Source organism: Alexandromys fortis, unplaced genomic scaffold, assembly GCF_014885135.2.
Source record: "Alexandromys fortis isolate MF-2015 unplaced genomic scaffold, M_Fortis_MF-2015_v1.1 scaffold_1, whole genome shotgun sequence".
NCBI lineage: Eukaryota > Metazoa > Chordata > Mammalia > Rodentia > Cricetidae > Alexandromys > Alexandromys fortis.
This window is the reverse complement of record NW_026067927.1, coordinates 13,053,413-13,075,666: the sequence shown is the minus strand read 5'-3', so window position 1 is coordinate 13,075,666 and position 22,254 is coordinate 13,053,413. Positions and strand designations below refer to the sequence as shown.

At 47.5% G+C, this 22,254-nt stretch overlaps 2 protein-coding genes across 5 annotated transcripts in view; both read left to right on the top strand.

The window, feature by feature from the left end:
* The window catches only part of Dus2 (dihydrouridine synthase 2), a 54,214-nt gene extending 41,978 nt beyond the window's left edge, over nt 1-12,236 (top strand). The window contains exons 10-16 of one of the 3 annotated variants that reach the window (XM_050144236.1): nt 2,570-2,656; nt 5,807-5,975; nt 7,574-7,695; nt 8,839-8,988; nt 10,486-10,573; nt 11,473-11,546; nt 11,736-12,236. In XM_050144236.1, coding sequence (XP_050000193.1) covers nt 2,570-2,656; nt 5,807-5,975; nt 7,574-7,695; nt 8,839-8,988; nt 10,486-10,573; nt 11,473-11,546; nt 11,736-11,973 — 928 coding nt within the window. In that variant the 3' untranslated portion in view covers nt 11,974-12,236. The remainder of the gene's footprint in view (nt 1-2,569; nt 2,657-5,806; nt 5,976-7,573; nt 7,696-8,838; nt 8,989-10,485; nt 10,574-11,472; nt 11,547-11,735) is intronic. The other 2 variants (XM_050144235.1, XM_050144234.1) reach the window with 2 other exon arrangements.
* Nucleotides 12,237-18,415: 6,179 nt separating this feature from the next.
* Nucleotides 18,416-22,254, top strand: part of Nfatc3 (nuclear factor of activated T cells 3) — a 63,129-nt gene continuing 59,290 nt past the window's right edge. The window contains exon 1 of one of the 2 annotated variants that reach the window (XM_050143952.1): nt 18,416-18,773. In XM_050143952.1, coding sequence (XP_049999909.1) covers nt 18,671-18,773 — 103 coding nt within the window. In that variant the 5' untranslated portion in view covers nt 18,416-18,670. The remainder of the gene's footprint in view (nt 18,774-22,254) is intronic. The other variant, XM_050143951.1, reaches the window with a different exon arrangement.

Genomic DNA, 22,254 nt, shown 5'->3' with positions numbered 1-22,254 from the left:
CATTGCCTGCTCTTCCAAAGGTCCTGAGTTCAATTCCCAGCAACCACATGGTGGCTCACAACCATCTGTAAAGAGGTCTGGCGCCCTCTTCTGGCCTTCAGGTATACAGACAGAATATTGTATACATAATAAATAAATAAATAAAATAAAGATTTGTGTTTAAAAAAAACAAAAACAAATAAAAAACAAAAAAAGAAACACAGAAGCAAGTCCCGTCCCCTCCCTCCCTGTGTGCCTGCTTGCTTTCTTTCTTTCTTTCTTTCTTCCTCCTTTTCTTGCTTGCTTGCTTTCTAGTGCTGGGGATTACATCCAGGGTCTCGTATGTGCTAGGCCAGTGCTTTGCCATTGAGGAATATGCCCAGTCCATTTTCCCTTTCTTGGTTTGGTTTGGTTGTTGTTATAAAGTCTCATACAGCCCAGACTGGCTTCAGACTTGATGCATAGCTGAGGCTGGCCTTGAACTCCTGATCTTTTTGCCTTCATCTCTTAATGTTGGGATTATAGGTATTCAACACTATAATCAACTTTCTCTTTTTAATTAACTAATTAATTAGTTAGTAAATTTATATTTTTGAGACAGGGTTCACTATACAACCTAGGCTGGTGTGAATAATCCTTCTTCCTTAGCCTCCCAAGGCTGGGATTATAGACATGAGCCACCACACTCACTGAATCTTTTTTTCTTTCCTCTTCATTGAGCACTGGCTTCTCCTTTGAATGACCGCAAGCAGATGGCTGTTCATTTAAAGACACTGGCTTTCTTGCCTACCCTTGTTGGACTGCCAGCTGTCCCTGATGTCTGCTTTAAACAGTTCTTGTATCTGTAGCTCATGTGTTCTCTATTGGGAACTGAGTCTTTTTTTTTTTAATTTTATTTTTAATTATGTATATGTGAATGTGTCTGTGTGTCTCAGTGCAGGTGCTTGCAGAGGCCAGAAAAAAAGTGCTGGATCTCCTGGAGCTGGAGTTTCAGGCATTCGGGAGCTACTTGATGTGGGTACTAGGAACTGAACTTGTGTCCTCCGTAAAAGTAGTATGCACTCTTAACTGCGGGGGCCATCTATACACACACACAAATGTGGGAGAGGGGTGCTCTCATTGTTGCTCTGACTGGGCCGAATCTTATCATATAGCCCAAGCTGACCTTGAATTCATGGCAATCCTTTTGTCTCAGTTTTCCAAGTGTTGGGATTATAGGCATGAGCACTAGGGCCTGCTAAGCCAGAGTGTTTCTGTAGGCTGCTCTCTATCTCCCTGTGCAACTTGCTTTCTGTACCTAGCATGTCCTTTTGCATGTAATCCTGACAAATAGACTTGGGCTGACATTCTTTCGTGGGGAACTCAGGGCTTTATAGGAACGGCCCAGGTTGCTGGTGATCTCTCTTACTAAATTTTGGGGTTTACCCTGAGCAACAACAAGCAGAACAGTGGAGTGGAGCTGTCCGGATGGAAGCTAGGAGGGTTTGGAGGTGACACGTGCACATAAATGCACATTCTGCATTCCTTGCTGAGGCAGTCGGCTGTAGACTCAATGGCCTGGTGTGAAATCCCAGCTCTGCAGTTTGCTCGCTTTCATTTAACCTCTCTGACTGACACATTCCTCATGTATCAATCAGTACAATTTCTGCTTCTTGCTATTTTATGAAATTATAAATGAACAGTCTTGCACACAATATGTAGAAAACTTATTTTTCCCAGAAGTTGGACGCAATTAGAAGACGAATGTGGGAGAGTTTAAGGAAGAGCTTCCTGACCATCAGAAATTCAGCAAATGTAGCCATTTAGTGTGGTATAAAACTGGCTGCTGGGGCTCTAAGGAGTCGGAGGTGGAAGCTGGGTTGGCAGGCTCTTCTGAGAAGTCAGAATATAGCACAGGAGCTGTGTTCAAGCAAGGACTGATTAGTCACCTCTCCTGCTTGTCTTCACACATAGCTTGGCCCAGGCGTCACCGCAGCATACCTAAGATTTGCTTACTCACGCACAAGAACTTTTTGCTTTTGACCTTGGTAGGAAGGAGCCCTGGGTTGTCCTGCTTCCCCTATGACTTATCGTGATGGTCATGGTCTGTGGTCTGCCCTGGTGGCCCCTGGAACGGGGCCTACCCCGTGTCAGGTGCTTCTCCCAAAGATCAGCTGTGCAACTTGGCCTCAGCACAGGCAGCTGTGTGGGAGTGGCCTGTCTGAGCGGTGGCAGCTGTTCCAGGTCCCTGGGGAAGGGCAGGGCTGGGACTGTAGAGACAGCATTTTTTGTGACACTGTCTCTTATTTCTGGCAGAGGCAAGGGGTAGCCAGGGAAAAGCAGTGTGACCTTGGGCATCAGGCCACCCACACTGGTCCTCTGCAGCTATGCCCCATCTTAATGATCTTGAGAACTAGCCTTAACCTCACTCTCTTGCGCCTTTGGACAGAGTCCTTCCACTAGGTCAGGGCCGTTCCCAGCAACCTGTCTTAGATAGCCCCACAGTTGTCTGATCTGCTTGAGGTTCAGTAGGAAGGACAGAAGGATTTTAGGAGTGTTATGGCCTTTGGCCCTCAGCCCCCAGGCCCCATCTCTTTTCTTCATCTTTAAGGAACCGGGAGGAACGACCTCAGCACCCCGTCAGCTGTGAAGCTATACGAGCCATTGCCGAAACCCTCTCCATTCCTGTCATAGCCAAGTAAGCCGCCATTCTTCCTCATTTGCCTGTGCGCCGCCTCATTTAGAAAAGACTTGTGCTAGCATTAAAAACTGGAATGACAGAACATGGAAAAACTGATACAAGTCAGACATGGTGGCACACACGCCCAGTGTAATCCCAACCATAGTGTAATCCCAAACTACAGTGTCAGAGAGGCAGATGGATCTCTTGGAGTTCAAAGCCAGCTTGACCTATATAGGAGTTCTGGGACAGACAGGAGAGACCCTGTCTAAAAACAAACAAACGAAAACTCCAACAAAAACCAAAACAAATACAGGGCTGGAAATTTTGCTTAACAGTTAAGGGTGGGGGCTGGAGAGATGGCTCAGTGGTTAAGAGCACTGGCTGCTCTTCCAGAGTTCCTGAGTTCGATTCCCAGCAACCACATGGTGGCTGACAACCATCTGTAATGAGATCTGGTGCCCTCCTCTGGTGTACATCCGTACATGGAGGCAGAATGTTGCATACACAATAAATAAGTAAATAAATAAATAAATAAATAAATAAATATACACGGCTGCATGATGTTTAAAAAAAAAAAAAAACAGTTAAGGGTGTCTGACACCAAGCCTGACCATTGGAGTTCAGTCCCTGAGAGCACTGAATCCTGCAACTTGACCCCTGACCTCCACTTGGGTCATGTCATCTAGGTCCCCCATCCCCAACCAACCAAATAAATATAAAAAAAGAAATACCTAAAAACTTACCATATGGGTTCATAGGGGCTCTCTGAGACTGAACTGAGGACCAGGGTGCCTGCATGATATTGGCCTAGGCTCTGCATGTATGTGACAGTTGTGTAGTTTGATCTTCTTTTGGGACTTTTTTGTTTGAGACAGGGTTTCTCTGTAGCTTTGGAGCCTGTCCTGGAACTAGCTCTTGTAGACCAGGCTGTTCTCGAACTCATAGATATTCTCCTGCATCTGTCTCCCGAGTGCTGGGATTAAAGGCATGCACCACCACCGCCTGGCTCTGGCTCTTATGGGACTCCTAACCACAGGGATAGGAACTGTCTCCGACCTTTCACTGTCTTTTGGGACCCTACTTCTCATACTGGGTTGCCTTGCCAGCCTTAATACATGGGGAGATGCTTAGTCTTACTGCAATTTATATGCCATGTTTTGTTGATATCCATGGGAGACATGTCCTTTTCTGAATGGAGACAGAGAGGAGGGGATTGGGAGATAGAGGGAGAGGAATGGGGGAAAGGGACTGGGAGGGAAGAGGCTACTGCTAGCATGTGAAATAAATAGGAAAATAAAAGGAAAAGGAAAAGAAAAAGAAAACTGACCTTAAAGGAGAGTGGGGGGAATAGAGTGAAAGTAGAAAGTTAGGAGTGAGGCTGGCACTGGTGTTTGGACCTGAACACCTAGGAGTCCAGCTCATCCTTCTACCTTAGGACACCAGAGACTCAGGGAGCCTGGACATTGGAAACAGGGAAGTCCTGAGGAAAGTTACCTCTGATGGGCTAGGCTGTGGCTAGGAATGAGAATACTGACAGCGAAAAGGTTGCAGAATCAGACCTATGGCAAGATGGTGCCACACCTAGAGTTAGATGTGCAAGGTGCAGGGGCTATGTGAGGAATCCCAAACTAGAGCTCTTAGAAACATGACTCAACATAAGTCAGGTAGAAGAAATCCAGACAAAAACCAGGGAGCACACATCTTTAATCCTAGCCCTTGGGAAACAAAGGCAGGGGGGTCTCTGTAAATCTGAGGCTAGCCTGGTCTATATAGAAAGTAGAAAGTTTCAGGTCAGCCAAGAGAATATGGTGAGGGTGTATCTTTGAGGAAGGAAGAAAGGAAGGAAAGGAAAGGAAAGGAAGGAAGGAAGGAAGGAAGGAAGGAAGGAAGGAAGGAAGGAAGGAAGGAAAGAAAAAGGATGGATGGATAGGTGAATGATGCCAGGCATTGTGGCTCACACCTTTAATCCCAGCACTTGGGAGGCAGAGGTAGTCAGATCTCTGAGTGTTTGAGGCCAACCTGGTCTACAGAGTGAGATCCAGAATAGCCATGGTTATATAGAGAGACCCTGTCTAAAAAGAGAGAAAGGAAGGAAGAAAGGAAGGAAGGAAAGAAGGAAGGAAGGAAGAAAAAGAAAGGAAGAAAACAAGTGGGGGGGGTGGAGAGGAGGAGAGGAGAGGAAAAACCCACTGGGCAACTGCAGACACTTGTGCTAGCAAATGTGGGTTTTGATGACCACCCCAAAGATTTAATAATCAGACTATAGCTAGTTGTCTGTGTTGAACACCTAGGAGTCCAGCTCATCCTTCTACCTTAGGACACCAGAGACTCAGGGAGCCTGGACGTTGGAAACAGGGAAGTCCTGAGGAAAGTTACCTCTGATCAGTGTGAGGAAGAAGTAGTGATGGGTGGCTGCTAGGCCATATGATCTCAGAGAAAGAAATTTTAGAGGTGGCTTTCAGGGCCCCTGCTTTTCCTGTCACCTCAGAGCCCTCCCAGCACAGGTGTCTCTGGACGGGGATTGACTTTGTATGAAATAGTTGAGAACAGAGAAGTCCCTTAGAGCAGCAGGGTGGAAGGAGGGGGATTGTGACCAAACCTAGTCTCCTTATTTTCCACCACCATCATCAGTGAGTGTGCCCTTCCTTTAGTCTAGGGTTTTGAGCTGGTCCTCAGAGGGTCTATGGACAACTTCTCTGCTTGGAGTTTTTTCTGTGGCCACAATTCCACATGTTTTGCTTTTGTTTTTTTAGTCTTATATTTTAGACAGGGTTTTACTGTGTTGCCCCATGCTGGTCTAGAACTGGCTACATGACCCAAGCTTACCTGGAAGTCATGATCCTTCTGCCTTCACTCCTGGGTGCTGCTGTTCTAGGTGTATGTCAGCTGATAGCTCAGGTTTAGTCCTACATCTTCAGATATTGTCTCCTTGGCCACTGTTCTGGGTAGTAGAGAAAAGTCAAATTTCTAAAATACCTCTTCAGTGCCAGCCATGGTTCACTGGCCAGGGGGGTTTGCTTTCTAATCACTTCGTGAAAGTTCTGATAGTTGAAGGAACTTGGCTAACGCCGTACTAATGATGAATGGCAGATGTGAAAATCATCTTTTTCTGGAAACACTCGTGGGTTCCATTATGGGATCTTCCTGTGCCCCTATTGCTTTTAGTGGAGGATCTCATGATCACATCCAGCAATATTTGGACATAGAGGACTTTCGCCAAGCCACAGCCGCCTCTTCAGTGATGGTGGCTCGAGCAGCCATGTGGAACCCCTCCATCTTCCTCAAGGATGGCCTTCGTCCCCTGGAGGAAGTCATGCAGAAGTACCTCAGATATGTAAGTCTTTGCACTTTTTCTTGCTTTTACTTTTTAGTTTTGTCATAGAATCTCATAGCTTCGATTGACCTCTAATCCCTTATTTTTCTGCCTCTACTTCCTACATGCTGGGATTACAGGCATATGTCACCGCATACTGTAGAATAGCCTTTCCTAAACCAATTTCTTTTCACTATGAGTATGGGTTTTTTTTTCTTTCTTTTTTTTTTTTTTTTTTTTTTTTTTTAATGAGTTTCCTGAGTACAGTTCTAGGGACAGTGGGATTCTACTCTGGGCTATGCCTGTTCCTGGTGGGCAGAAACAATAAAATGTCCTCAAAGTTCTTCACTGAGTTGGATCTGAACAGAAGCTCCAGCCTTCTCACAGGACGGTTTTCCACCTCCCTTTTCGTTCTCAAGTCTCACTAACGCCTGGGGTTATCTATGCATTGGGTACTTTTTATGCTGGAATCATAGGATGAGGCAGGTATCCAGTTCTTGGCAGCTTCTGTCTGAGCACCTCCTCTCCTCAGCGCTATAGCCCTTATCCGCTTGGTTCTGGGTGTCCTGGTATGTCGGCTGGTGACTGTCAACTCCAGGCCAGGTCAGCTGTCCAGCTCTTCTGGCCACCTAGCAAGCGTGTGGCAGAGAAGAGATGTTCAGCTGTGCTGAGCCTGCTTACTAGGTGAAGGGTGAGGCTGTCACTCTTGCTCAGCCATCATTTGGCAGCTTTCAAGAGGGTGTGTTGTCCTGGAGAAAGAGGAGCCCCAAGCATCAACATGGGTGCTTCTGGTCTCATCCAGTACTTTCTGGGCCAGACAAGCTGAATCACGGGCCTGCCCTGGCTGGGACTTACTCGCATATCCCATACTTTCTCCTGAGCATGCCATGGCCCCTTCCTAGGCACTGGAGACAGGCCTAGAGGAAATTCTTCAAGGGTAGGGGGTGAGTGCTTAGAGGGGGTTTTGGAGGCCTACCTGTAAAGCCTGTACTTCCTGCTGCTTTCTTGCCCAGCACCTAACTGGGTGAACATCCATGGTATTATTTCTGGGTAGCCATCTTGCTTCTCTGGGCCTCACTTCTCAGGCTGCAGAGTGAGGTAAAGCTATACTTATCTTTGCATAGATATACAAATTGATAAGTCATGTGTATGAACATGCTTAGGAGATGGGTTGTGCCCCACCCATATAGGGGAAGTTGGAGATTGGTTAATCAAGATATAGTTGATCCTGGTTGTAAGGAGTCTTACCCCTGTCCTAGGGCTAGATTTGCCTTGCCAAAATTTGGTGTGTTCCTTTTCTCTGCCCCAGAAGATGCTCAGCATTAGGCTCTCTGTGGTAGCCTGGGGTAACTGAAGCATGGGTTGGTTCTTTATACTGTTATCCCTCAGTCAGGCTGTCTAGGTGGGTATGCTGTTGAACACGAGCCCTAGTCTAATGCTCAAGCTTTGTGTGACAGCAGGTGGACTAGATAGCAGGTCTATAGTAGTTCTTATATGGGGTCACGTCGGGTGGCTGTAAGCACATCTAGTGCCCTTTGAGAGCCCCTTTCCTTCCTGGTGGAAGCTCAGATCTCAGTGTTTGCTGGTAACCGGTGGGCTCATGCTAGTTCTCCTCTTAGGCGGTGCAGTATGATAACCACTACACCAACACCAAATACTGCTTGTGCCAGATGCTGCGGGAACAGCTGGAGTCGCCCCAAGGAAGGTTGCTCCATGCTGCCCAGTCTTCCCAGGAAATTTGGTAAGAGTACAGGGTCTATCCATCTATTCTTGGAGACTTGACCCAGATTTGACCTTGATCCCTAAGCTATTTTGCTGAAGGACCAGGGGCACAACTTCTGGATGTGTTTGTGCAGGAGTTGAGTGGTCGTGCAGTTTTGCTTTCACAGCTTTGAAGCCTTCCAGTCTTTGACTGATCTAAGCAGCAGTTTGGTTACTAGGGTACTGTTAAAATAGAGGAATGCAAAACATAGGTCTGGGAATTCCTGAGGAAGAAGGTTTTCTATTAATGGGCCTTTTGCCTGCCAGACTAACAAGTGGTCAAGAGAGACAAGGCTTTAGAATGGAGCTCTTGACATATGCCTGTGTCAAAGACATATGCCTGGTCAGAGAGGCTACTGCTGGTCCTTCAGATCAGGTGATTAACACCTGGAGGTCCTTGGCAACCAGCTCTTTCAGCTTTCTGTCTACTGTTGCCATGACTCATGTTTGGGTCCTCTGTCTTATATGTCTTTTCTCCTCATGTTGGCTGTCTGTACCTTCCTTCCTCCATTGCCTTTCTGAATCACTCTTGCCTTCAGGGACCCATGGTTTTTTTCTAGAAGGCAAAGCTCTTCCAGAATCCTTTTTCTACCTTTGGCTTGTGCTATTGCCAAGCTTCTGAACATAGTGTTTTTTGAGTTTTAGAAGAGAATGTAACTCTGGAGCTCTGAGTGGTTCAAACTAGGTCCATGGTAGCCATGGGCAGTGAGGAATCAATTAGCTTTTCCTCCCATGGGTCCTCATGAGGATGATACTATGTACATCCCAGTTGTTGAATCAGTATAGGCCAGCTCTGCCATGGCTTCCTGGGTATATCCATCTGTGTGTTCGTCCTTGGGAGAAAGCAGAGAATCATGGGGGATAACCTCTGGAACCTTTTCTCCCCAACCCAGCCTCCCTCCAGTGTTCATCTCAAAGATTCAAATTCATTCTCTACTTTCCATTCTAGGCAGATGCTAGGGTGTGTAGAAGCACTTTCTGATGTCAGACCCTGGTTTTGTTATATGTGGTACAGGAGTTTCTTTTTGGTTGGGTAATGTTTTTGGTTGGGTAATGGTCTCCTGCAGTACTTTGGATGCTGTTCCACCAAGGTTTCTATCCTGCTCCACCCCTTTCTCCACAGTGAGGCCTTTGGCCTTGGTGCCTTCTATGAGGAGACCATTCGGAAGCTAGATGCCCGGCGAGCTGACCTCTTGGCTAAGACTCCAGAGGCAGTTGAGGAACCTACTGAAGACACATCTGGCATCATTAAGATGGCTATCAGATTTGACAGGTATATTTCTACTATATTCCAGGACCAATTGTGTAGGAGTTTTAGGGGCTGTTATGTTAATAATGTCAAACTTAGCAACTACAGGTTTCCTTGTTCCTAGTCTTCAACTTCCAAAGAAGGTGCTTTTTGTTACTGTTTTTTTTTGTTTTGTTTTGTTTTTGAGACAGGGTCTTTCTACATAGATAGCTCTTGTTGTCCTAGAACTCCTCACCACGTAGACCAGGCTGACCTTGAACTTACAGAGATTCACTTGCCTCTGCCTCCAGACATTCAAAGCGTGTGCCACCTCAAGACTTTTTACTGTGTTGTTTTTGTTTTTTTCTCAAAATAGGGTCTCTCTGTGTAGCTTTGGCTGTCCTGGAACGCACTATGTAAACCAAGTTGGCCTCGAACTCATAGATCCTACCTCTATCTGCTTCTTGAGTGCTGGGATTATATGCATGCACCACTACGCCCAGATTTTTTGTTACTGTATTATTTAAGACAAGGTCTCTTGTAGCTTTGACTGACCTTGAACTTGCTGTGTAGCTGTTGACCCTGAACTGGTCCTCTTGCCCTCCAAGAGAAGGTGTTCTTAGGGAAGATGGTCCCTGAAAGCCCAGGCAGCCTTGCTGGGGGGCATATTTTTCTAAGACAGAATTGAACTTCACTTTTTTCCTTATCTACTCATTCCCTTTCACAACTTGGGACAGGGAGATGGGTCTTCTGTTCTTCAGTCTGTGCTTTCCCCCTGAAGCTCCTCAGGGGCTGTAGGAACCCTGACTTTACTCGACTGTGTACCCTTGCCTACACTGCTGCCACTCACTGGGCCAGCGGTGCCCTCTCTAGGCAGAAGTAGCCTTAGTCTGACTCTTGCCTCACATTTTGACTCAGCTTTGAATGGTGCGCTCATTCTTGTACTCTGCCATCTGGGTCTGAGCCTTCTCTGGTCTCCAGACCCAGACCAGGAGCCAGTCTTGTCTGGCAAGGACTTGAGGTGGGGTTAAGAGGACAGCTGTTGGGCAATCATATGCCAGAGGGAGCTCCCTGTGGACGATGGAGCACGTCCCTTTCACCCTGCCACAGACTTACTCTGAAGCCAGAGTTTATTGTGTCTGTAGCAGAGCAGATAACCCTGACACTCGGCAGATGGACTCAGTGGGCAGTAAGCTAGAGCTGTCAGCCCCCTGTATAGCCACCTCCATCCTTGAAAGGCAAAGTGAACCTTCTGGCCGCTGAAGGCTGTTTTCCCGGCTGCAGCTCGGAGAAACTGGGAGTTCTCATGTGTGCACTCATTATTCTAAGCATGCAGAAGCCCATCTTTCCTTTAGATAAAAACCTAGGCTGCAACTGCTGGTAGAACAGGAAGGGAGTGGGTACAAAAGCCTCGGGGCAGCAGCCCGATAGCTCAGTTTCTCCAGTTCCGGTAGCACCTATCAGTGGCTGATTGGTGGCTCTTGCTAAGGGATAGAGTAGAAGTGGTGAACGGGCCTTAACTGTTTCTCCTCCTTTCCCTAGGAGAGCATACCCACCCCAAATCACCCCCAAGATGTGCCTACTGGAATGGTGTCGGAGAGAGAAGTTGCCACAGCCCGTGTATGAAACAGTGAGTTTTTCTGGCTGCTGCCCATCTGGCATCCAGCCACAGTGCTGCCTGCACTGGTATCAACACCCCAGTGTACCACAGTGCTCAGCTCTAGGCTGCTTTCTTAGCACCTGGACTTGATCCCCACAGATGTGCATAAGTTACTAGGAGCAGGGCTAATTACTGATAGCCCTTTACCTCTGACCTTGGGCTTTTGTCCAATTTTGGCAGATATATCCTTGGATTGGGCTTCAGCCAATGGGACACAGAATTATGCCCACACACAGGGCCCCTGGGGTGGAAACCTTGAGACAGTCTTGCTTCACTTCCTCTGGTCCCTGTGGCTGCTCTGTCTTTCGTACTGACCTTCTGGCCTCCAGACTTACAGTTCTTGGCCTAATGTCCCCTCTTACAGAGTGACGCCTGGAAAACAAACCTAACATCTGTCTCTTTTGTTCGGGTTACCAGCTCCCCAGAACACAAGACCCCAAATACCTTGCTGTTTTATCTCTTCCACTCAGCTTTCTACTCCAGCCACATCCCCTGATCCCTCTGCCAGGTGCACCTGTTTTGCCCCCACCCTTGTCCCATCTCAGTCCTTTGCCATCTGGTGAACTCCTTTATGCTGGGAACTGGCCCACATAGAAGCCAGTAGGCAGAGGCTCCATAGTCATATACGGGCTTTGATGGTCCTTTGTTTAGTTCAGTGGCAGAACTCTGACACACTTGCCATTATGGTCAATTTGCATAACTGCCTTTTTCCCCCTTGATAGATGCAGCAGGTACTTTCACGTGGGTGGAGCATGTGATCAGGCAGTCTTCACTTGACTTAGTTAGAAGTGCTTCCCTTTCATTCCTGTGTTCTCCATGTGATGAGGCAGGTGGGCAATCTTGTGTTTCCCTTGCTCTCCCTGTACTAGGTTCAGCGGCCCGTAGATCGCATGTTCTGCTCTGTCGTCACTGTTGCGGAGCAAAGGTACCAGTCCACGTTGTGGTGAGTTTCTCGTCGGATGCTGTGAGACTCTTGGTGTGGGGATGTTGGGTGTATTGTTTGTGAGGCCACTGGATGATGACCCTCTTACCGGTTTATCAGAATCTCTGGAAAGGACGAGACTCGGGACTTCAAGACTGTAGTGCTGCTATTTGCTTGCTTTATTAATTAATATTTGCTTTATTTACCCAGGGACAAGTCCAAGAAACTGGCGGAGCAGACTGCAGCCATCGTCTGTCTGCGGAGTCAGGGCCTCCCTGAGGGTCGACTGGGTGAGGAGAACCCCTCCTTGAACAAGCGCAAGCGAGAGGCCCCTGATCAAGATCTTGGGGGCCCCAGAGTTCAGGAGCCAGCACTACCTGGGGAGATATGCAAGAAGCCATTTGTAACCCTGGGAAGTAGTGACGATAATCTCCTGGAAGGCTGTTGACTGTCCCTGTCACCAGTGTCACCAGTGTGGGGGACTGATGTGAAAGTGGTTTGGGTGTTGGAGCCTAAGTCACATTCCACTGGACAGTTTTCTGGCCCTCGCCATTGCAGACGTTAGAGGTCCTGACCCCGGCCATCAGTCTGAAACAAGTGCCAAGGGTTGTCCAGCGGTAATCCTATCTCCTCTCATAGGTCTGAATGGCTAAGCCAAGTTCCCAGTGACTTGAATGGTTTTTTTTTTTTTTTTTTTTTTTTGGTTTTTTTCTCTGTAGCTTTGGGGGCTGTCCTGGAACTAGCTCTTGTAGACCAGGCTGGTCTCGAACTCACAGAGATCCGCCTGCTTCTGCCTTCCGAGTGCTGGGATTAAAGGCGTGCGCCACCATCACCAGGCCTGAATGTTTTTTTGAAAGCAAGGTTTTCAGGCCGCACCTCTAACTTGACATTGGTACTGTGCAATAAAGATAGCCTGACTTTCACCCATGGCCAACTGCGTCAGCCTTGGACTACATCCTGACATAATTATGGTTTCTACCCTCTGAAGAGCTGCCGAGTTCCAAAGCATGCCTCTTGCATGTAGGGAAAGACTGGACCTTTGGGGTCCACTGGATTTTGGTGAAAGCAAGAAAGGACCAAAAAAACCATTTTAACGGTGGGAAACCTAGGCGTTAACCATCAGTTGACTTTGCCGACGAGAAGTTCTGTGTAATCCAGAAAAACAAGGGTATCTGATACCCCAGTAAAGGGCCAGCGTAGTAGAGTTGGGGTGGGGGTAAAGGCCGCAGAGTCTCCTTTGTGCCTTACAATTAATTCGGGCTCAGACCTGATGAAGTGCCTGCTCTGTGCAGGGGACACCTGGGGCTGTCATGGTAGCCGTTTGGCTTTGGGGAAATGCAGCATTCACAGATCACACACTGTCACTTTCCCCACCCCAGCTCCACTTGAGGTGGAAGGAAGTGGCAGATTCTCTTTAATTTCCTCCTGGCAGTGAGAAGCAAACAAACAGCTACCACCACATTTACTGGGGCCTCCCCACTCCCCTCCTGGGAGGGGTGGCCTGACCAAAGGTCTCTACCCTGCCCCACCCCACTTCCTCTGCTGTAAACAGGCTGTGTGACCTTCCTTTTGCCAGGCTGTATGGGGGGAGAATTCCCTTCTAAACCAAACCTGTCTTTCCCCCAAGTCCCCTGGTCCTATGCCAGCCGGCAGCCCCTGGCCCTGCCTGTCTCTGAATCAAACCATTTTAGGCTGTGCCTGTTTCCATGGACACCCACCCTTGCTCTTCTTTGTTAGATAAGGATGCCATGCTCCCAGAGGCCTCTCAGAGCCCCTTGCGTTTTGACCTTGGGTAACTCATTTCTAGTAATCAGCCTTACAGTGGGAGAATTGTCCTCTGCTTATGTGGAGCTGACCTGGGATAGGGTACTATGTGGTATGTTTCTGCCTGCTGAGAGACTGCTCTAACTTTTCATCCTAAGGCTGTCTGAGTAGGGGACCCACTAAGGGAAAAGATAGTCTTGGTCTGATCTCAACCATCAAGATTTAGAAAGTTTGTATCCAGATTTATTTGTTTCTACTAAACCTGGCTTAAAATTCCCCCTTTACTTGTCCTCATACTTAAGAGACTGGCAGTAGGAAGGCCACAGAGGACCACTTCCTTCAAGCATGCCGGAGGATGATTCCGGGGACAGGGCGTCAAGTGCGGTCTAAGTGGTCCTGGGTACTGATATCAAGCCTCTTGTACCATTAGTGCGGTTTTCCTGGGGAAACCCCTACCTTGGCAAGGTCAGATTAATTTTCTCTGCTACAGGAAGCAGAGACAAGGGTAGAGTGCTGTTAAGATTCAGGTTGCCGTGAGTGGGGGTGGGGAGGTGGGAGGACCCTGGGGAGAGGGATTGGTTAGAATGTGTCCAGTGATGGGGGATACCTGGCTAAGATCCTGGATGGATGTGTTGGTCCTCATCCTCAAACCATTTCTTCATTAGTATTATCATATTTCAGTGACGTCTACCTTGGACTCAGTGAGCTGCCCAAGATCTGGGACTGACTGAGGGGCCCAGTCAAGCCTGGAGCTGTGGTCTTCTAGTCTACCCTTAGCATAATTCACCTAAGAGTTCCCAGCCAGTTGGGCAGTTGTTTTCCAGGACAAGCTCCAAAGCTATAGCGATACCCTGTCTCAGAAAAACAAAAAACAAAAACAAAAAAAACTAAACTAAAAAGGACTTTCCAACCCCTTCCTAGGCTAGTAGTGGTTTCCACCCCTCCATGTCCTTGACTGAAGCACTCTCCTTAGCTTATCACATTAGTGGGGCTTTTTGTTTTCTTTTGTTTTGCAATCCAAGCTAGCCTGTATTAATTTATATGTATTTATTATGTATTTACTTATTGCTTATCACTCTGTGTGCATGTGGATACATCTGGATATCAAGAGGATGACTTTATGAAATCATATATCTTTATGTGGTTTTCAGGGATCAAACTCAATCAGGCTTGTATGGCAGGTGCCATCTTGTTAGCTCCTTGTACCGATTTTCTTTTTAGGGTTTATTTTTACTTCCAGCTGGGGAATGAATCCAGAGGTTGGTAAGTGCCAGGAAGCAGTCTTGTAACTGACTGTCTTAGGGTTTCTAGTGCTAGATGAAACGTCATGACCAAAAAGCAAGCTGGGGAGGAAGGGGCTTATTTGGCTTACACTTCCATATTGCTTTTCATCACTGAAGGAAGTCAGGATTCAAACAGGGCAGGATCCCAGAGGCAGGAGTTGATGCAGAGGCCATGGAAGGAAGCTGCTTACTGGCTTGCCTCCCAAGGCTTGCTTAGCCCACTTTCTTATAGAACCCAGGACCAGCAGCCCAGAAATGGCACCACTCACAATGGACTGGGTCCTCACCCATTGTTCACCAATTGAGAAAATGTCTTACAGCTGGATCTCATCAAGGCATTTCCTCAACTGAGGCTTCTTCCTCTGATGGCTTTAGCTTGTGTCAAGTTGACACACAAAACCAGCTGGTACACTGACCTACATCCTCAGTGACAATTTTTATTTGTTTTTATTTTTTTATTTTTTCAGTAGGGTTTTGTTATGTAGCCCTGACTGGCCTGAAGCTTGCTATGTAGAACAGGCTGGCTTCCAGCTTGTGGGCAATCCTCCTTAGTCTAGCAGCAGAAGACACAGTGATGGCCTGGGTTCGCCTTACTCTGTGCTGACTTGAGCAACTGTTTTCTGAGGTTGTAGTTAGCTGGCCTTAACCTATCCATCCAAATCAAAAGCTGCTCAGGGGCAGTCCTTTTCTCTACGGCCAGCACTGGCACAGAGGTAGAGAGCAGGCACAGGCAACTAAAAGAAGAGTTTAGAGTTGGGGGGTATAGGGCACAGAGAGAAGGAATTTCTAAACTTGAAGGAACATGCAACTGGGCTGGGCTAAGCTGTCCCATCCCATGGCTCTGAGGTATAGAAGTTTCCGCGGTAGAGTCTCATGGCCAGACCTGTGGCAACAGGTGAAAGAAAAAGGTTTCTTTTGATTCTCAGGCCTGAGCCATAATTTACACTGGAGGAGCAAGGATCTCCAGAGACCTCCACAGTCTCTGTCTGCTCTGAACTTCTTTCTACTGAACTGTACTTCAGGCCCCTGAGAGATCTGCACATGGAGTAGATGATGAGCGTGGGGGTGGGGGTGGGGGTGGGGGAAATCTCGGCCCCAGCTGGGGAAGCAGTGAAAGAGTATACATACCTGAGGGGGGAGCCTCCATGGCCTACAGGATCCTAGCCATTTCTAACCCCCGCTAATCCATTCTGCCTTTCTTACAAAGATTATGACCCACTTCCTACACAATTGGTCCTTAGCTCTGCTGATCCTTTATCACTCTCTGTTAGAATCTTAGTTTACCCCCAACCAGAAGCCTTCCCAATAGCATGACCCCTTTCCTTTCTAGATATTCTCAGGTACTCAGTGTCTGGGGAAAAGATCTGTTGCTGAGCATTTAATAAATGGGTGGACTTTTCAATTTATCTGTAACATCTCTTATGAAGTGTTGGAATTGACAGGCCAGGGTCTGCATTCTGCCTCCCTAGCCAGATTTTGATTTTTTTAAAGATTTATTTATTTTGACTTCATGTACATTATTGTTTTGCCTACTTTTATATGTGGGTACTACACGTGTGCCTGCCGATGCATAAGAGGGCATCAGATTCCGTAGAAGTTGCAGAGGGCCGTGAGCCACCCTGTCTGTGCTGGGAACAGAATCCAGGTCCTCTGGGAGAACAGCAGGTGCTCTTAGCCTCTGTCTCTACGTTGGCCTGATGGGCTGAGCCCCTGGTTCGTGTGGTCATAACACGAGGGTGGGTAGACTGGGTCCACTTTCCCAAACTAAATTATAAGTGTGTGTCTATAGATGGGGCAGAAGTTGCTTTAAGTTTTATGGGAATGGAGAAGTAAGCTGACCAGATCTGGGGGGCCTTATAGGATAGTGGGATCATGTGAACTAGTTGGTAAACCTCTAGCCTGTCTCAGACAAACAGTTGCAGAGCTGAAGGAGCCTTTGGTTTCCTAGTTTCATAGTCAAGCTTTCTAGTTAGACTCTCTGAAGGCAAGATAGCATATCGTAAAGTGTTTTTCATCCACCTAACATGTTAACTCTGTCTACATTTTATTTGTTTGTTTGTCTTGAGACAGGATCTCCTGTACCCACGCTGTCTTCAAGCTCACTGTAACTCTGAATGACCTTGAGCTCCCGATCCATTGCCCTCACTTTACAAGGTGCTGGGATTCCAGGCAGGTGCCACTAAGCCTGACTGCTTTCTGTTCTGCTGCTTTTAATGTCTTCAGACAAGTGTTCCTTAAGGAACTGACTGTCTCCTGTTTTAAACACTTGTGTAGCTTCTACTGTCCTCAGGATAAAGTCCAAGCATCACACAGGGACCTGTTGTACTCTGCCCACCCATCCAGAATCACCTTTGACTTCTGCCCACCGTTCCCTCTCTGAACAAGCTTTGTTCTTCTCCTGTCTGGCCCTTCAGCTCCTACTAACCCCTGGAGGCTCTGGAGTTGGGTGTGTGTTGAACGTCCTCTGAGCTCCTATCAGAGCGCTAATCTCTTTGCACGGTAATTATATATTCGCTATTCCTCTCTCCTAACCCTGAAGGGAGACTATCTCTGTATCTCCAGGTCCTGCAGAAGTACTGGCAGAAAGCCCTGAGCAGGAACGAACCAGTGCAAGATGAGTGGCTCACGTGCTCAGAACATTCCTTGCTCCTTTGGACCCGGGCTTAGTTGGGCCTTCCTAGTAGCCTGGGACTCACTGAGATAATGAGATCTTTGCAAGGAGCTTGTCTTTCTTTGTCTTGTTCTCCCAGGGGCTTTTGTGAGTGGTATGAGATGTGCTGGTGTGTGTGTGTGTGTGTGTGTGTGTGTGTGGCGGGGGGGGGGGGGGGGGGGGGGGAGAGTCATGGCTTCTCCCAACTCCCTCTCTCAATCATGCCCTAAGTAAACAAGACTGAGTCCCCAGACTCTAAGGTATGGTGTCTTGGGCCATCTCTTGTCTCACCGGGGAAGGCAGGCTCTTTGGGGTGGAGCCAGGACTGAAAATGGGTTCTTTTGACAGTGTTACTTCCTATATGTGGTCATTGGCTCCGTGTCACAAAACCTCTGTTTCATGGTTGTGTACGGGACGAGGAAGTCAAAAGGGGCCTTTCCGTTGTTGTTTGCTCGACATCCATCAGGGACCACACCTGGCCCCTCTGATTTAGGTGCAGCCTCGAATGCACTATGTCCTCAAGAGAGCAGCTATCTGCGCCGGCTAGTGGGGACAAAGGCAGAGACAATGAGGCGGGGTGGGGGTGGGGGGTACCCTGTTGGGTCTGAATCAACTCCAGTTTCAGCTCCACCCCAATTTACCGAGAAGCTCGAACCAACCCCTGACCCTCTCGAGATTCCGCCGCTGAAGTTGGTATGGAGGGAATGAGTGGGGTATAAGTAACCTTGAAGTGGTCTGATGCAAGCACTCTAAACCCATAAGGGGGAAATACCTCGGTGGGGGCAAATACCAGGATACCCATAACCCCAGCGCTCTGCTACCCCTTCCTCGACGTGAGTTCTGCCCAATGGGGAAAGGGAGAGTCTCCGATTGGCCTATGGCGGGTTCCAAGTCTAATTAGACAGCGCTATTGGCCCCACACTCGTCTTTGGCTTAGAAATTGCGGAAGAAATAGACTAACTACAACTCCCGAGAGGGAGCGGGGGCCCTACAGCGCCTTGTTCACGTGACTTCCTCCTCGCAGAGCAGTCACGCGATAGGCCGGCGAGGAGGCGGGGTCCATGACCGTCAGCAGAGCCGGCGGCCTATGGGCCGCCCCGTCGGAGGGGAGCGCGGCGGGGGGCGGGGCGGGGTTGGGCGCGCTGCAGGGCGCGGGAGCGCGCCGGTGGCGGTGGCGGCAGTGGCGGCGACTGTGGGAGGGGGGGCGGGGAACCTTGGTTCAGGCGACCGTGGCTGTTAGGCACCCTCGACTGGCGGCGGCGGCTCCTGGTGCGGCGGGGCGCTCGGCCAGCTTTCCAGGTCGGAACGGAACGCCTGGCTTCGCGGGCCCCGCCCGGAAAGTTTGCAGCGGAGCGGCGACCTCCCGGCCGGCGCGGCCCAGCATGAAGCGGCGCTGAGGAGCCGCCGCGGCCGCCTGACGAGGAGCCGCAGCACCCGGGGCCACGCCGATGACTACTGCAAACTGTGGCGCCCACGACGAGCTCGACTTCAAACTCGTCTTCGGCGAAGACGGGGCACCAGCGCCGGTGTCCCAGGTCTCGCGGCCTGCAGGTGAGTGCCGGGCCAGCCCGGACTGGGGAGCGTGCCCTCCCCGCGCTCCCGCCAGCTCGCCTCTCCCCTGGTCCCCCTGGTTGGTGCGTGCGTGTGGTGAGTGAAGCACGGTTTAATTTGAGGAGGAGGAGGAGGAGGAGGCGTGTGGTTGGCGGCGACGTGGAAGTGGCTCGGCTGGAAGCTAAGTCGTAGGGAACTCGACTCCGGGTGGCCGGTGGCCGCCCGGAGTTTGGAGGCGGAGGGTTGGGGCCAAAGCACCCAAGAGGTTTCTGGTTGTCGCTGCTGTGCCAGCGTGGTGCTGAGGAAACGTCCCCGCGAAGCACGCGTAAGCGCACATAGCTGTTTTTAGCTTGTTTGTAAAGTTGTTCATTTGAAAGATGCGTACTCTTGTAGAAGAGCAGGACCCTTTTAAAATTCGTGTATTTTTTTTTAATCTGCTTTGCTAGGAGAGTTAACACGTTCGAGAAATTGGTCAGTCTTGCAAATTTATATTCCACACTTAATTTCAAGTATACTGTAACGGACTTTTCTGAAAACCGGGTTGTTTTACGTGAGCAAAGTGTTTTCTGGAGATTTTTCTTTTTTTCTTTTCCTTTTTAAAGTTAGGGTGCTTTTTTTTTTTCATAAATTACCTATAATGTTCTAGAAGTCAACTTTTGTTTTAAGAAAGCTTTTCTCAGAAGATTTTAAAAAGGAGATCTTAGGTTGGGAAAGCCAGGCACCATAATGCTTGCAGGTCAGGCCAGTCAGGAAATAGAAACAGGATGATGACTGGGGACTTAACGCTCTCCTGTGACCTGGTTTGGAATAGTGTGGTTCATTAAGTTCGTTTCCCTTTACGTATGTAAGAGAACTTAGAGAAGATGGGAAAGAGTATCTCTGTTTTTCTGTCTAGTGTTGAGTACTTACTGTTATCCATACTATATTGAAACTACTGGAGTTCCATTGAAAGAATTATTTTTTTTTTTTTGTAAGTGGAGTCTCTAGATGGCACAATACCTGTTTTATTCGTTCCTTTTCAGCCTTTATATGTTAGACGCCTTTTTCAATGTAATAAATAATTTTAATAGTTAAGTGTTGACTGTGTTTGTTTTCAGTTCCACTAGCATTATTTGAGCCGGGCTCTTGTTGAAGATACTACTGCATACTTAGTTGTGTAGTGTTATATTGATGCAAATCTCGGGCTCCTGAGGTTGGGAAATAGATGAAAGAGACACATAGCTCAAATAACTGTATTATTATTAGGCAATCAGAATTGTGATAAATTATATATATATATAAAAGAAACAGAAAAGAGAAGCTTATGGAGAGAATGGCACTAAATTGTACTTAGATTATGGAGCTTGAAAAAAAAAAACAACTTGCTTGAGTGAATTTTTAGGAAGAAAGTTTGTGACTCGATTTGCACTTGGAATTCCTAGAAGTAAACATGAGCAGTTTTAGTTTTTACCAGAAGCCCACTTTAAAATATTCTAGGAGGTTTTCTTCCCTCTCTTCTTTTTAATTTTTCCCTATCATTTCTTTCTTAGTCTCTAATTCCAAGTGGGCTCCTGCCTCATCTTCCAAGTGCTGAGGTTGGAGGCATATGCCACTACATTCAGTGGTCATTTTTTTTTCTTTTCTTCTTTTCTTCCTCCCCTCCCCTCCTCTCCCCCCCTCCCTTCTTTCTTTCCCCCCCCCCCCCCCTTGCAAGGTTTCTCTTTTGGAGCCTGTCCAACACTCTGTAGGCTGGCCTTGAATTCACAGAGATCCACCTGCCTCTGCCAACTGAGTGCTAGGTGTGTGCCACCACTGCCCAACTGGTCATTTTCTTAAAAATATGTTTTCCATTATGGTGAAATTTATATGAAAAATAAAACTTTGCTTTTGTATTTTATTGAGATATTGTTTCCCTGTGTGTCACAGGCTAGCCTAGAGCTCACCATTATGTAGCCCAGGCTGGCCTTGAAATGCAAGTAGTCTTCTAATTTTGGCCTACATTGGTTCTATATTTCTCTGAAGGTTTGAGAATAGAGCACGTTGAAATTTCCATACAGTGAAAAGGTATTTTGAAAATTCTTTATGGAAGCTGATCATGGTTGGTCAGCATGGCTAGTCTGCTCTACATAGAGAGTTCCAGGATAGCCTTTTTTGTTTGTTTTTGGTTTTTCAAGACAAGGTTTCTCTCTGTAACAGTCCTGACTGTTCTGGAACCTGCTTTGTAGACCAGACTGGCCTCAAAATCACTGAGATCTGCCTACCTCTGCCTCCCAAGTGCTGGGATTAAAGGCGTGCACCACTATTGCCTGGCTGACTTTTTTCTTTTTTTAAAATCAGACTATTTTGTTAAACTTTTTCCTAGTATCTAGCTTCAAACTGACCGTGTACCCTCTTAGAGATTTTAGAAGCATTAATGTAGTGCTAGGCAAAGTATTTAATGTAACTCAGTGTTGTTCGTGTTCAGAGTAGGTAGAGGCAGGCTGATCACAACAAGTTTGAGGCCAATATGGTTTATGTAGAGAATTCCAGGCTAGAAAAAACAAACAGCAATAAACAAGAACAAAACCTACCTGTGTTTAGTGCACACTATTATTATAAAGAGCAACTTGTAGTATTCTAGTATACTGTTTGCAGCTCTCTAGTTTGCTGTTATAATAATTGTTATCTGAAAATTCAGTTTCTTTGTGTGTGTGGGGGGGTGGCCGTGGGTGTGAACATGTAGTGTGCAGGTTACCTGTCATCCTCAGTAAAGCTGCTCATCTGTTTTGAGATAGGGTCCCTTCATTGGTCTGGAGCTTACCAATTAGATTAGATGTCTCAATATAGTCAACCCCAGGGATCCTCCTGTCTCTGCCTCCCCAGTGCTGAGATTACAAACCTGTATCATCACCACACCCAGCATTTTTGCATAGCTTCTGGGAACCAAACTCTGGTCCTAATACTTGTGATGCAAGTACTTTACGTACTGAATTCTCCCCCATCTGTTTATTTATTTAGACAAGGTCTTCCTGTGCTATAGCTGTAGCTTACCTCTCACTACCTACTAGAGGATGAACTTGTACTCTTGGAACCGTCTCATGGGGTCCTCCTATTTCTATTTCTCTAATGCTGGAATTAAAAGCCTGTATTACCACATGTGACTAGCTTTCAGTTTCAGTTTGTTTATTTATTTGAGACAGGGTCCCACAAAATAGATTGAACTCACTCAAGTTTGTGTGAGTATGCGTTTGTGTGTATGTGTGTGTGTGTGTATCCATATCCATGTGCACAGACGCCAGAGGAGGAAGTGCAATGTTCCGTTTTATTACTCTTTGCTTTTTTTCCCCTCAAAGACAGGATCTTTCACTGAATCTGAAGCTATGCTGGTGGCCAGCAAGCCTAAGCAATCTTCTGGTCTCCACCTCCCACCTTGCTGCAGATATAGACAGTTGTGGGCCACCCATTGTGGGTCCTCATAATTGTTGGGCTGTCTTTCTACCCCAAAATTTATTAAGTATTTTCT